Source organism: Pinus tabuliformis, chromosome 4_1, assembly GCF_031772625.1.
Source record: "Pinus tabuliformis cultivar Carrire ecotype Pingquan chromosome 4_1, CPIR1, whole genome shotgun sequence".
Taxonomy (NCBI): Eukaryota; Viridiplantae; Streptophyta; class Pinopsida; order Pinales; family Pinaceae; genus Pinus; species Pinus tabuliformis.
The window spans coordinates 926,998,653-927,013,558 of NC_142303.1; the positions used below are offsets into that span (position 1 = coordinate 926,998,653).

Below are 14,906 nucleotides of genomic sequence, written 5' to 3' on the forward strand. Positions count from 1 at the left end.
AATTGCTCCTTTGTCTTGGTCTCTCACAATCGACATATTTGGCATGTTTTCCTCTTGTGGATTATGAGGTGTCTTCCTCTAGTTGAAGATTAATAAGAAGATGAGTCAAGTAGCATATGGATTGGACTTACCAGATAAGAGTCATAGCCGAAATTCTTTTCATGTTTCATGTCTCAAGAAAATGTTGGGACAACATTAAACAACACAGACAATGGTTCATATGTTGCATGATGAAGGAAGAGCCATTCTAGAGCCATAAGCTATCTTCATCACCAGGGAGAAGAGATTACATTCTAGAGTAATTTAGGAGCACCTCATTTAATTGAAAAATCTTCGAAAGGACACATCCCAGGATAGAGAAGTTTGTGAGCAACACCCTTCATTACCCTTGCTTGGAAGACAAAACATTTTTTAAAGGGGATGGGAATGTTACATAAAGTCCAAGCTAGGTAATAACAATAATAAATAAATTAGCATAGAAATACAATGAAGGTTAATTGAAAATAATATTCTATAATTCATGTTAATTAAAAAGCATCCACTTAGGAATACTTATATAGTATTTTTCCTATGTTGCAGGTAATGTTTGGCTTGAGCCTGTTTCTGGGCAGAAATGATACATAAACACGGAAATGCGTTTGGTACGGCCTAGAAATGCATTTAAGGCCGTACTTCCACGTTTCGTGTTAGGGAAACGCGACCCAATATGGCCTGGAACACGTTTCCAGGTCGGACAGCCACGTCTCAGCGATAAAGCGACTTTTATTTTCAGTTTTTTCTTTTGATTTTTTATGTTTCGCTCCCTTCCAATTGAAGGGTGATAGAGGGAGCAACTGAAGATTGGAAACGATTTTTTTCGAGTGGGGCAAACTAATGTTCAAGCCTATGGCCCTAGTGTTGATATGCAGTTCGTGGTAATGTTAAATTCTTTTCATCCTTTTACTCAAAAATTTAACATTACCATGAAATGACTCAACGTGTTTGAGAGTGGTTTCGCCCTCATTGGATTTCATATAGAGAAATTAGAATTTTAGATCTCACTCAAAATCTAGCAGACTTATCATTTATTCAAGATTTCAGGATTGGGGGATTGCAATGTTTCCATTGGATTTTGTCTTGTACTACGGTATAGAACTTGTATTTAACCAAGAGAACCAAGCCCTCTATGCAGGGGAGACTCCCAATAATCAAGAGAACCTAGGGTACTAGGGTATGGAACTTGTATTTAATATAGAGCACTAAGGCTGTTCGACTATGCAGGGGGAGAGTCCCAATCAAGCACGAGACGAGAAATTAGAAATTTCTCGTGGCTGATTTAGGATATTGCTATTTTCATTATGTGATCATTCATGAGTAAATGTGATGCAAATTTAGAGACCTATAGTTTATGCATTGACATTGGACAATTTAATCATAATGTAATAAATTATAATGTATCATGTATGCTTTATGATTGCACGTATTTCTTAAATTTCCTAACATATATATATATATATATATTGCATTTCCCCATTTCCAAAATTTGGGGGGGTCACGTTTCGTACCTGTACGTGTTTCAGAAATTCGTACCTGTTTCCCCGTATCATGTAATTTAGTATTGTTCTCCGATCTGTTGAGGATAGCTCACTCAGATAGTAAGTGTTCGCTCAAGAGGAGATTTTAAAGGAAAGTCAATTACAAGTAGAGATAATGTTTATTTGGAAGGTTCTAAGTTGTAAATTTTCACATTTTGGTTTCCGTGTGATGCCCTGTTCAGTAATGAACTGAATCATTTGTTAGATCATTGAATCAAAAGATTGTTGTAAATTGTTTTTGTTGAAGCCTATTAGTTAGAGTTGGGAAATTTTCGTAAAGAGAATAATTTTCTTATCGCCATTTTAGGATCCTGAATTACATCTTGAAATTTTATTTCTATGGTGGAGGTAATGTGAAGGAGTCATATCAGTGAATGTCAACGGTTTTTTAAGTGAAATTAATTGATGATTTTCAGGAAACGTTAAAGGCTTATAAATAACTTTCAAAAGAGAATGTAAATGTGCACGACCAAGGTTTGATGGTATCCAATACCTATACATTGCTTCCCCTTTGTGTTATTGTCCTGGAGTAAATATCGTTGAGAGTCAAAAATATAGTACTTTTAAGGAACTCTTCTATCTTGGAATTAATGATGCTTTGTTCATAAACACATGCTTGATGTGATCTGACAGTTTAGATCACTAGGAGGTCTATGCGGTTGATTCATGGTAATTTTTTAAAGTATGCTACTAATCTTTAATGTAATTGAACCCCAAAGGAGCCCTTTTAAGTTTTAATTACCATGCAGAGAGTTATGTAAATTTTGATTCAAAACTATTATTGGAAGGCTCAACTAAAAGTTGTTCCTGTGAGTGATGTGTCCAAAGGATTCTATGCAACACAATTATAGGTTCATTTAAAAGGGTTTATGCATGGCAATTGATGTTAAGTCTTGTGTTCATTATGGTAGATTGAAAACAAAGGATCATTCTTTTATATACAAAAATGTAGAGTTTCTTTATATGTTGAATAGGCATGTTTATGTTTGTCTTATGTACGATTATAATAATTTTCATATGATTTGCAATCAGAATATCCTGGTTCCTACCATCATGAACAAGGGAATAGATCTTTTGTCAACAACTATATCGATTTCACCTGGTGTTCCTATCAAGCCTATGCTAGCAAAGTAAGCATTTATTTCTGAACCAGCATTTAGTATGGTCTATTTTTTCTTTAGAAAATATGTTATTGTAATAACTTTTTCTGGTTACACATGGACATTGATAAAATTGCATTTTCAAACTTATACTTGTTTTATATTTTTCCAGAATTACAAATGGCGTTCCTGAGGTGTTAAAGCATTTTCAAGGGAAGGCTTTCACATGTGAATACAAGTAAATATTACTGGTTCCATTTTGCATGCTGATATGAATATCTTCTGCCTTCGCAGTTACTAATTTTGCGTGTTTTATATCATAGCAATATTTCTATATATTCTTTTATACGTTATTTCATGATTTGCAAACACTAAGATACTTGCTGAAGTACTGCCATATTGTCACAATTGTCTCCCATTGGAGTGAGCATGTTATGTTCCAAATAGTCAGATAATAGCTATAACTATCGAATACATAATGGAAATAAATACCATTTATTCAAATAGTCCAGGATATTGCATGGGATGCAATGAGTGAGAGCACTATATAATGTGGATAACTGAACAACCCTAATGAATTAGGAATTGGAGGAAACCCATCTCCGAGCCATAATCCTAAGCAGAGGAAAACTTCTCCATTTGATAACAGGAATTATTTATAGTGTGATTTGTGTTCTTGAGAGGATGAAAGACTATGTACACCTATACATCCACCATGTTCATCTGGGGCACATAATGGCTGACCTACTAATTAATAATATTTATCCATAATAGTTTTTAAATTAGGTAAGAGGAGTGTTATATTCCCTCCCACTTTATCATTTTCTCAGAGTTGTTCACATCTATTCCCGTGCTTGATTATCTGTCCATCTATATTAAATGATTGTTGATGTCTACTTTTGATATTCCCCTTACATATATTTTGCTTTCCGTTGATTCCACTCATTCCCAGAAACTTTCCATTTTGTTAAAGTCGGTCCAAAATAGTATGCTAGAACATTATTTTCCTGCTTTTGATTGTATCTATATGCATGGTTCTGTCACTTGTTTTCTTAAAATTATGGTTTTTGAAGGTAAACTTTCTTTGTAAAGATGGTGTCAATAAGACTTGACTCTTCTAGATCTTAGTTCTGGTCTTTGTCCTGGGACTTTTTTTTGTTTTACTTTAAATGCTGCTTTTAGAACGAGCTGCCCTTTGACTGAGCTGCTGCTCTATGAGGGGCATTTCAATGTCATCGAAATTATTCGGGAGTTACATGTAGCCTCATCTGCAACTGTTCTGGGGGGTTTGAATCGGAGTCTTCATGTTAACACATGCACAATCACCTCAGTGCTTGCCACTAGATGACACACCTGGTGACCTTTGTCTCAAGACTTACATTCAACATTTTCCCCATTAATTTATTTAGTTCTTCATTTTTGCTGATGTGTGTTTCTATATTTCTTCTAGATATCTAGTTTAGATTTAACTTTCTCCAGCTGAAAAATAATGTATTCTATTATTTTCCTTTGGCTTTGAATCTTTTCTTCCTCTTCTTTATGGGCTTGAAGTGCAATATATTCCATTAATTTTCCATGGCCTATTACTCCTCGAAATGCATGACATTTTGAGGGGCATTGGCTACAGCTTTCACCATTTTCTTCTTTACTGCATCAATTTTGAGGGACATTGGTGACAGTTTTTACCATTGTTTTCTTTCTGCGACAAAGCGCAAGATGTATATAGGAGCAGTATCATAGCAGGGATGCAGATTTACAGTTAAAAAAAGAGAACTAATTTTTGAATGACATGATAGATATTCCCTCTGTAATACAAATGTTCATTACTTGAGTTTTCTGCAGAGAGACATGATTTCTTTTGGAAGTCACTGTCTTGAAGAAAATATTAATCTCCAGAACGGGTATTGCTTTTTGTATGAGGATTACTGGTGCCAATCTGGAAAGGCGCTGCTTAAAGATGCTTGTTAAACGGGGTTGCTATCTGGGTTCAATTTTAGGTTTTCTTTCACCAGTGAATAAGATGAAGATTACAGCCTCTTATATGCAGGAAGTATGCTAAAATTCAGCATCGTTCTGTGTTCAAAATATCATGTTTTGTTTACCTACTTTAAAGAATGGACAACTATATTTTTGGAGTCACATATTGCTATATTTTGAAGCCACATGTGTTAGAACTACCCGAAGACAGTCCCATTTATGAGGTGCTAAAATCGGGGTGCATATTACCAATGTCTGACATGGTATGGCTTAAGCTATGGACCATATAGTTGATTCAAAATTTTTATTAATTTGGAGTAGGGTATACAGGTATTTGAGGTTACTTATGTCTTTCTAGATGGAGCTCAGATTACAGTAGCAGCTGAAGAATATGAATCTTGATACATAGCTGGATGACTGAGCAGTCAGTGAAAGGAAGGATAGCTTGCAGGCCTGTAACATTCTTGGCCTATTTGTGTTATTCAGGTGAGTGGCCGATTATCACTAACAGTGTATATGTGATTAAGGTATTGAATTTTGTTTCTTACTTTCAGATCAAGCAATATCTCAGTCAAATGGTTGCAAACCCCTTGAAGAATCTATTAAAGATCAGCAGAACTTGTTTGAGAAGTTTGTGTGGTGAAGCCTCAGCCCTTTTTGATTGAGGTTTGCATCAATATGAGACGATACACACCCAGTATTTCAGAGATGGAAGACGTGACTGATGACATAATTTGGAAGCATCAATCCAGACTTCAATTCAGCTTAGACTGTGCTCTATAAAGCCTCCAAATCAGCAAGCAGAGTTTGTATTTTGTTGTCACATTCACCTGGTATTCATCAACAGGACTCATACAGCAGATCTTACAGCCATCAATAGAGCCTTTTCATGGATGATTTGGAGTATGAAACAGGTGTGGAAGGCAATGGAATATCTTCAAAGGTAGAAAAGGTGTGGATGGCTGTTGTATGTAATTTAGAGTAGGCAGTGCTACGAGGAAGAGGCACATACAGTCATACAGATCCAGTATTTGAAGAGTTGGATAGTCTAGATTGAAGAGAGCCCAGTTTTCTAGGAGGTTTATTTGTTATAAATGCATAATCAAAGCACTTTCTAAGGTTTGAAAGCCTTGATTGATGGAATGTCTAGACTAGGTAGTGGTAAGTGGCTCCTTCGAAACTCTTGACATGCTCAATATTCGGTTAGATATGGAGTTTGTTGTTCTAAAGAAAGGATATTAAGGAGCTTAAAGCAACCATTGACAGTCTCTTGCACATATATTTCAAGATATACTGGATATTAAGGAGCTTAAAGCAACCATTGACAGTCTCTTGCACATATATTTCAAGATATACTACTTGAATGGTTTGTTGGTATTGTTTGGAGGGTTGTCTAATCTACCCTTTAAGGAGGTTATAATGCTGTTGGGGAATTTAATATCCTCTAAGCCATGGTTCGTGGCAAAAAATATTTTATTGTTATCTCTTGGAGGAGATATTGGATGTAATGCCACATTTATTATTTTATTGTAAAGGAAGTTGAGCTAAGATCTATATGAAGAGTAGCCCTTCCTCAGTTGTACTCATGCTTAGCTTGATAAAGCAAACCCCTTATTGATGTTTGTAACTTGGGCAGCACTTCTGCACAGGCCTAACTGTTTATGTGTGGAAGAAGTCACCCAAGATCTCCTTAGGACACTTTCTCAAGTGTAAGTAAGTTGCTAATGTAACTTAGCCTAAGTTTTAAATTTAGGAAAAACACATAATTAATATGTTGGCTAATTGAGCTAAGGAGAGGAGAAGGCACACCATACAACAACACTGGCCTTTTAGAGGGTTTTTCTCAAGTCACGCATGTGATACCCTAGTGTGTCAGGTTCCAGGAAGTTGGAACTACAAAAGTGCAACATTGGAGATCTAGATCAACTTGGGGGATTGAGTTCACATCCAGGGCGTGATATGTTGGATTAGATCTAGAGCATTTTGTATTTGTAATTTTCTCAGTTGGGGCATTATCCCAATATGGGAGCCCAAGTAGGTCTTGAGTTATTATTGAAGAAATGTCGATTGGGAAGAATTTGTTTCACTTTTGATTGAGATTGGTTATGTGTAATTTTGCTTTCACTAATTGTGTTCAGAATTTTGCTGTGCATGGAAACTTTGAAACGTTCCGGCACTTCGTGCAACTTAGTATGGAAGCCTAAAGCAATTGAGGATGCTAGGCATGTAGCAAAATTGATTGTAAAAAAAAGAACAAATTCAAGAAAGCGTCTTTTATGTGAAAATTTCTAACCCGAAATTCTACTGCATCAACTGATTTATTTCACCTACTTATTCTTCACAATAAGTTATTTACAAAATCCCTTCAGCAAACATTAAAATAAATCCTACTGCAGTTATCAGATAATTACACAAAGAAAATAACAGTGATATACATGCATAAGAACCAATGACATCAACACAGTTGTTTTTGGACAATTGTCCACAGAAAAACCCAATGTGGGAAAAGCAGTGTAGCAGATGAGGGTTTTATTAATCTTCAGCAACAATCGCTTTACAAGGAATGATTTTACTGAGAAATTGAGAGAAAACACCTGAGAATTTCCTCTGGAAACTTTCTGACACACTGGAGACCTGAATTCTGATTCACCTCTGCATCACCTTTGCGTCACTATGTGTGGTTTTGCATCACTCTGCATGGTTTTGCGTCCCTCTGCGTTAGCTTACGTGAGGGCTGCGTCTCCCCTGGACTGTGTCTCCCTATGCACTGTCTCTCAATCGAGGACTGTGCTCTAACAATACTCCTCACTGAGTATTACTCTGATCATCCGGCATCGGTACTTGTGCTGATGCTAGGCCTTACTGCCCAACATCCTCTGCACTGCTGCCTCTTGTAGTACTGCCCATGGTTTTGCCACTACCACTGTTGCATCTGTACGGCAACTCCCTCTGCATCCGTGCTGTTACAGGTCCTTTCTCCCAGCACTACATCTGCACTGCACCTCCTCTCATCATGTTACATCGTGCTGTCCACTGCTGAACTGCAACTCAGTTACTGAGAAGTAAGTAACTGATCTCCCAACTGACCTCCCTGTTGGGCTAGAGACACCCACTGATGCTGAAGCTCCCTCTGTTGCTGACAAGTGCTCCCTTTCTGACCTTTGTGTTGCTGCAACAATTCCATGCATCTCGCACCGTTGCACACCTCTTTGTGCCTTCCTACATTGGTGCAACACTCCTGTGCCTCTTGCACTGCTGTAGCCTGCTAGCTCTACGTTGTATCAGGACTCCTGCACTGTAGCTCTCTCTCCCGCTCCATCTGCATTCGTCTCTACCCGCTCAAACAAGCCTCTACTCCTCTTCGGGGCTCCCATAGCAAGGTGTAATCCAAGAGGCTGGGTACCTCAAGGATCCTGCCCCTCATCGCCTGTAGTCTTCCTGACTACAGCTTGATGTCTCCCCACTTCCGCTTAAGTGGTGCGTGTGCACTCATGGCATAGTCATCATCTGTGAAAACTTCCTTCTTTGCCGATGATGGCATTGCCTTAGTCTCAGAAGACTCTTCGTTAGTTTTCTTCCTTGGACACTGGGTCGCATAATGTCCCAACTCTCCACAGTGGAAGCACTTGATCTTGCAGAGATTTTTTTCTTCCGCTTTTCCTGCTTTCCCTCAGATGCTAGGGCCACATCCTCCTCCTCCTGCTTGACTTTGATCCTTTGCTGCTGCTACCTATCTTCAACTGCTGTCTGATCTCTTCCTGGTGAAGAGCTGCCCACATCTTGTCCCAAGGTGGGAGAGTCCCTCTGCCCAGGATACTCTGGACAAATACTTCCCAATCTTTTGAGACAACATTCAAGGCTGTCCTCACCATAACTCCTGATCTGGAGTTGCTCCTATAGCAGTCAACTAGTCTCGGATCTCATTCAGTTCTCTGAGGAAGGTCAATCGATTGACCCTTCTTCATCTGATACGACGTCATCTGATTCTCGAGCAGCATTCTTCTCTGCACAAAAGTATGCTGATACAGCTTCTAGAGAGCCTCCCACATCTCAAATGCCGTTTCCTTCTCAGCTATATGTGGTACCACATGATCCTTGACCTTGCAAGGATAATGCACTTGGCCCTCGCCATTGCCTCCTCGTACCTGTCATTATCACTGGGGTCGACTGGGACAACTATTACCTTCAAGGTGAAGTTCTTGACATGATTCCTGTCAAGCAATGATAAGATTTTGGCCTTCCAGACTGCGAAGTTCGATGCTCCGTCCAGTCTATCCTGGTCTCTTACCCCGTGTAGTGCCATGATGCTCCTCTAATTCCCTTCTGGAAGTTCTCTGTTCGACTGCTCTGAGTCTATATTTCCCATCTAGAAGTTCTCTTCTGGACTTCCTCTGAGTCCTGGTTTCCCTCCTGGAAATCCTTCTCCCGCTTGTCGAGATGCCCCCTACTCTGATCGCCTTGTGCAACTACATTGCTGATTTAGGTTCCTCGGCTAGAAACCCTCGGTAACAACTCCTCTGGCCCTGCTCTGTCAGGTATTGTTTTGACTACAGTACCTCACCAGCTTCACTCTGCAATATTCCTGCAACCTTCTAGACCCCAGCAACTAGCTCTTTGTGAAATGCGTCAGCCCCTCTCTGCCGCACGCTAGCTCTTGGTCATCTCAGATGGATATGCGTTAGCCCTTTGGCCCTCTACGTCAGCAACATTGGCCTTTCTTGGGCTCGCGTAGCTCCCGTCTTGCTTTGCATGGCCCTGGCTTGGCTCTGCGTCACACTCCTTAGCTTCTGTGTTGCTAGAAATAGCTTCTGTCACCTCGGGACAACTGTTTTTTGCTACTATTGCTCTGCTCGGCTGATGTCTTTTAGTCCTCTTGTGATTTGCAATCACGCTCTAATACCATGTTGAAGTTTCTAAGTTTACTTATTTAGAAACCCTCCATGCACTTTTATCTGATTTATTCCTACCTACTTGTTATTTTCCTTAACGAGTTATTTACGTTGTAAATACTGAAAATAAACACTAGTGCATGCTCAACATATTACGGATCAACAACTAAACAGAAACAAACACACCATATGACACCATTATTTTTGGTCTAACATCCCCGGAAAAACCCAATGTGGGAAAACCGGTGCAACTATCTGAGGGTTTTCTTATTAAGCAATATCAGAGTACAATCTGGGCACCGAAACTAACCTACCCAAAAAAGAATTTCCTTGGTAGTAATACATCTCTGTTTTTGACAAATCTTCTGGCTGAAACCCCTGATAATCCTTTCGGCAGCTAGTCAGCACCAATCTGCCCCAGAAACCCCAGCGTCTGCCCAATTTGGGCTGCGTCAGCCTCTCCTAGCCCAACGTTGGCCCTGCATCAGCCTATCTTGGCCTGCGTCAGCCCCAGAAGGCCCTGCGTTAGCTCTCTGAGCCTCTGCATCAGCTACGCTAGCCTCTCTGGTGCTCTGTGCAACACTTAGCTACCTCTACATGGCCCTGCTTCAGCCCTAGCTGCTCCTGCGTCTCTCTCCCTGGCTGCTCTACTGCTCTCTCGACACTATCTTTGCTTCTTTGTCTCTCTGTACTCAATGCCCCTCACTTGCTCTCCGATCACTAATTCTATCTCTCTTAGCAAATCCCGCTCTAGAGAATAGAATGACTGATCACTCTAGTGTATTTTCCAAGTGGCCCTCAAGCCTCCTCTTATACTTTTCCTGTTGACATATCAACGGTCAAGATCAAGTCCCTAATCAATGACTAAGTTTAGATCTAGCTTGATCCATGTCTTTTGGACCATTCTAACTCAATTTCATATTAACCCACATTAATATTTTATTTCCCCTAATTTTAGACTTAGGGACATCATTAAAAATATTAATTATTTTAATATCTCCTGAACTGTTCAGAATCTGCCCAAACCCTTTCTGGGTATTGGAGATCTCATGTGCCCCAACCTCTCCACCAAATTTTGTGGCTAGAGCACATCCGATGCTACCCCAAATCAACATCATGTGCGTTAGCCTCTCCACCAGATTTCAAGTCTAGAGCACATCCGATGCTACCCAAAAGCAACACTCTCTCTTAGTGAGGAATGTGCTCTAGCAATGCTTCACCATAGAAGCATCACACTGATCCTCTGCATCGGTTCTCTATGCTGATTCTTGGCCTGCTGCCCCACATCCACTCCATTGTTGTTTCCTTTACTGTTGCCCATGACAATGCCACTGCCACTGCTACATCTATACTGCAACTCCCTCTCAACATGCTACATCATGCTGCCCATAGCACTGCCACTGCTAACTGCTGCACTGCAACTCTCGATACTTATCCATTTCTGTTATTGAAATGGATTCTTCACCATCCACATCCCCTCCCTGAAATAAACAAACTTTGTTCTTCCTAGAGCCTAGGTGAGGATGTCTGCCACCTGTTCTCCTGCAAAAGTGTACCTCAACTGTACTACCCCTTATTGGACGCAGTCTCTGACAAAGTGACACTTGATATTAATGTGCTTCGACCGATCATGAAATACTGGATTCTTAGAGAGCTTGATGCAACTCTAATCATCACTCAAAATCTTGGTCGCTTCCACCCTTCTCCTGAATATATTCACAAGCAATTTCCTAAGTCATATGGCTTTGCACGAAGCTGTGCTAGCTGCCATATATTCTGCTTCAGCTGAGCTCAGAGCCATGGATTTTTGTTTTCTACTACACCAGGAGGTCATTCCTGATCTAATGTTGAAACAGTACCCAGTTGTACTTTTCTGATCGACTGAACTTATATCCCAATCTGCGTCAGTGAACCCACTTAGTCTGATGTCATAGCCTTGGGTGTACAATAGTCCATGCTCGATTGTTCCTTATATATACCTGATAACATGTTTGGCTGTTGCGCAGTGCGCCCTCTTGGCTTCCACCATGAACTGACTAAGGGTGTTCTCAACGTAACAAATGTCTGGCCTGGTATTGACCAGATACATCAGGGACCCTATAAGCTGCTTGTACAAGGTGGGATCAACATCTTTATCTTCAGATGCATCAATCTTCTTCTAGTTGGTGATCATTGGAGTAACCATAGGTCTACAGTCCTGTATCCTGAATCTCTTCAAGATCTCTGTAGCATATCTCCCTTGTCCAAGGAAGATCTCACCCTTCTGCTGCCAAACTTCCAACCCTAGGAAATAATGCATCTGTCCCAAATCCTTCATGTCGAATTCTATGGCTAGGTTCTTCTTGTAGTCTTTGATAAGCTTGGATGATCCTATCAGGAAAAGATCATCCACATATAACACCAGGATTAGAGGCTCATTCTCTACGACAGGGTAATAGAGGTTAGGGTCTGCGTCACTCTTGACGAACCCCATCTTCTACAAGTAGCCATCAATTCTTCCATACATGCGCTCGGTGTTTGTTTAAGCCCATACAAGGCTTTCTTAAATTTGCATACATGAGATTTCTTCTCATGTGTCACAAAACCCTCTAGCTGTTCAATGTTTAGTTCTTCTATCACCCTGTTCATGATTGTCGTCTTGACATCCATCTTGTGAATCTCGCACCCCATCTGTGCTGCAAAGGATATCATGGTTCTAATATAAGTATACTTGGCAACTGGGGCGAAGGTTTCTTCGTAGTCTATCCCTTCCTTTTGAGCATAGCCCGTAGCCACAAACTTGGCTTTGTATCTCTCCACACTGCTGTCTGCAACGTATTTGACTTTGTAGATGCATCTCGAACCTACCACTGACCTATCCTGAGGCCTAGGTACCACTTTCCAGACATCATTGAGCATTATAAAACTGTATTCCTCCACCATAGAGCCCACCCATACTTGATGCTGAACGATCCCCTGAAAACAAGAGGGTTCCCCAACCTGAGCTACTAGGGCTTGGTATTTGTTTGGTTGTCTTCGCTCCCTTTTATCATTCTTGGGTGCACCAATGAAGTTCTCTGCATCCTGTAGAATTTGTCAGAGTTCCCGACTCGTACTTCCACTGGTAGTGGGTACATCTATCAACTCTTCCTCTGCCTGAGATTCCTCTTGTTCTGAAGCTTTGCCTTTAGGAGAACTGTTGGTACTAGTTTTTGTTGGTCGAAGTGGTTGGACCAACAGATCCTCTTTTCACTGCTCCTTGGAAGGCATTTCTCGAGATTTCCTGAAAGCTCTGTCCCCCATGAACTTTACATCCTGTTGAACTACTACCTTCCTACTCCCTGGAAGATAGACTCTATATGCCTTAGCATTCTTGCTATATTCGACAAGATATCCTTTCTCAACAGTTTGATCTAGTTTCTTTCTCTTTTCTTCGGGTATATGGCAATACGCCAAACTCCCAAATATCTTGAAATGACTGACTTTAGGTGTCTTCCCGGTGAAGACCCTTTCCAGAGTGATTTTGCCCAATGCCTTGTGTGGAGTCCTATATCAGACATAAACTGTTGTGCTGCATTCTTCTGCCCACACGAATTTGGGCATATCCTGATCATACAATGTTGCTCTAGCTGCTTCCATAATAGTCCTATTTTTCCTTTTCCGCTACTCCATTTTGCTCCGGATCGTAGAGCATTGTCCACTCTCTTCTAATGCCTTCCTTAGCGTAAAATTCGGTGAAGTCCTTGTCAACATACTCTCCACCATTGTCTGAGCGCAATGCTTTTATCTTCTTTCCTGTTAGATTCTCTACTAGAGCTTTGAACTCTTTGAATCGACCAAAAACCTCATCCTTGGTTTTCAGAAAGTAGATCCAAGTCTTCCTGGAATGGTCATCGATGAAGGTGATGAAGTATTCGACACCACTAAGAGCTTTTGTGGACATAGGTCCGCAGATGTCTGAGTGTATCAATCCTAGAACACTCTAAGCTCTATTGTTACTTCTGGAAAACCCTGCCTTGGTATACTTGCCTAGAGCGCACCCTTTGCATACATCGTCTCGTTTAGTCCTTAATTCTGGAACTCCTGATACTGTTTTCCTGAGAATTCTCAGAGCCCCATGGTGTAAGTGTCCCATCCTCCCTTGCCGTAGTTCATTCAAATCTGTATCTCCATTGCTGCCAATGAGCGCCATTAGAGATTCTAGTTGCAATCGATACAATCTGGGCCTTCCTTTTCCAACTTGGGTGTTTGACATATACTTTCTCCTTAATGAAGAAAACGTCATAGCCCTTGTTTTGAAGTTGAGATACAAAGAATAAGTTCATCCCCAATCCAGGCACATGCAGTACATTGGTTGCTCGAAGCTGCTCTCTTGCTTCGGTTTGAAAGGCTACAATACCTCTTCCTATGAGGGTACACTTTGCCTTATTTCCCATGGTGATCTGAAATTTCATCCTTTGTTGGGGCCCTATAATACTAGTGATTACCCCATTACTATTGTAGTTGTATCTCTTATTAATATTGTTGTGCCCCTATTGTCCCCATATTGTTATTACTGTGCCCCATAGAATCCCTATATTGTTATTTTTGTGGCTTTATATTATTATTGTTAGGTCGGCTGGGTTATATTGAGACTCCTTAGACTCCTATATATAGAAAGGAGGTTTTTTCATTTGAATCATCCAAGAATTGTTCATTTATCTAATGTAAAGGAGGTTGCCCCCTCGAAGAGGATGAATTCTAAGGCGTTGATCTATCTTCTCTATCTTTTTTTTGAGTTGGTTTCATAATATCCTTTCTTCTTGATAATTTGAAAAACATTCTCGAATTCCTGTCATATGCCAGGAAGCTCCACTATCTATATACCAAACCTTAGAGGAGGCAGAGCTTGCTAAGCAAGCGACTTCTTCTTCCATCCTGGAAGCGAACATAGAATAATCATGATCCATGTCCCTCGTGCTTGCTTTTGGAAATCTGCGCTAGTCCCTTTGAGTTGATGCCTCTACATCATGCTCCTGACTCATAGGCAATTCTTCTCTCTTGTTGTCGGAACTCTGCTCTGATACCATGTGAAAATTTCTAACCCGAAATTCTACTGCAACCACTGATTTATTTCATCTACTTATTCGTCACAATAAGTTATTTACGAAATGCCTTCAGCAAACATTAAAATAAATTCTACTGCAGTTATCACATAATTACACAGAGAAAATAACAATGATATACATGCACAAGAACCAATCACATCAATATAGTTGTTTTTGGACAATTGTCCCTGGAAAAACCCAATGTGGGAAAACCGACGCAGTAGATGAGGGTTTTATTAATCTTCAACAACTATCAGTTTAGAATGAATGATTTTACACAAGAACTTAGAGAAAACACCT

The 14,906-nt window shown here is 40.2% G+C and overlaps 1 protein-coding gene across 1 annotated transcript in view; it reads left to right on the forward strand.

The window, feature by feature from the left end:
• The window catches only part of LOC149179194 (uncharacterized), a 438,072-nt gene that overhangs the window by 304,227 nt on the left and 118,939 nt on the right, over nt 1-14,906 (forward strand). The window contains exons 13-14 of the mRNA XM_089422378.1: nt 2,607-2,704; nt 2,847-2,912. Of these exons, the coding sequence (XP_089278504.1) occupies nt 2,607-2,704; nt 2,847-2,912 (164 nt within the window). The remainder of the gene's footprint in view (nt 1-2,606; nt 2,705-2,846; nt 2,913-14,906) is intronic.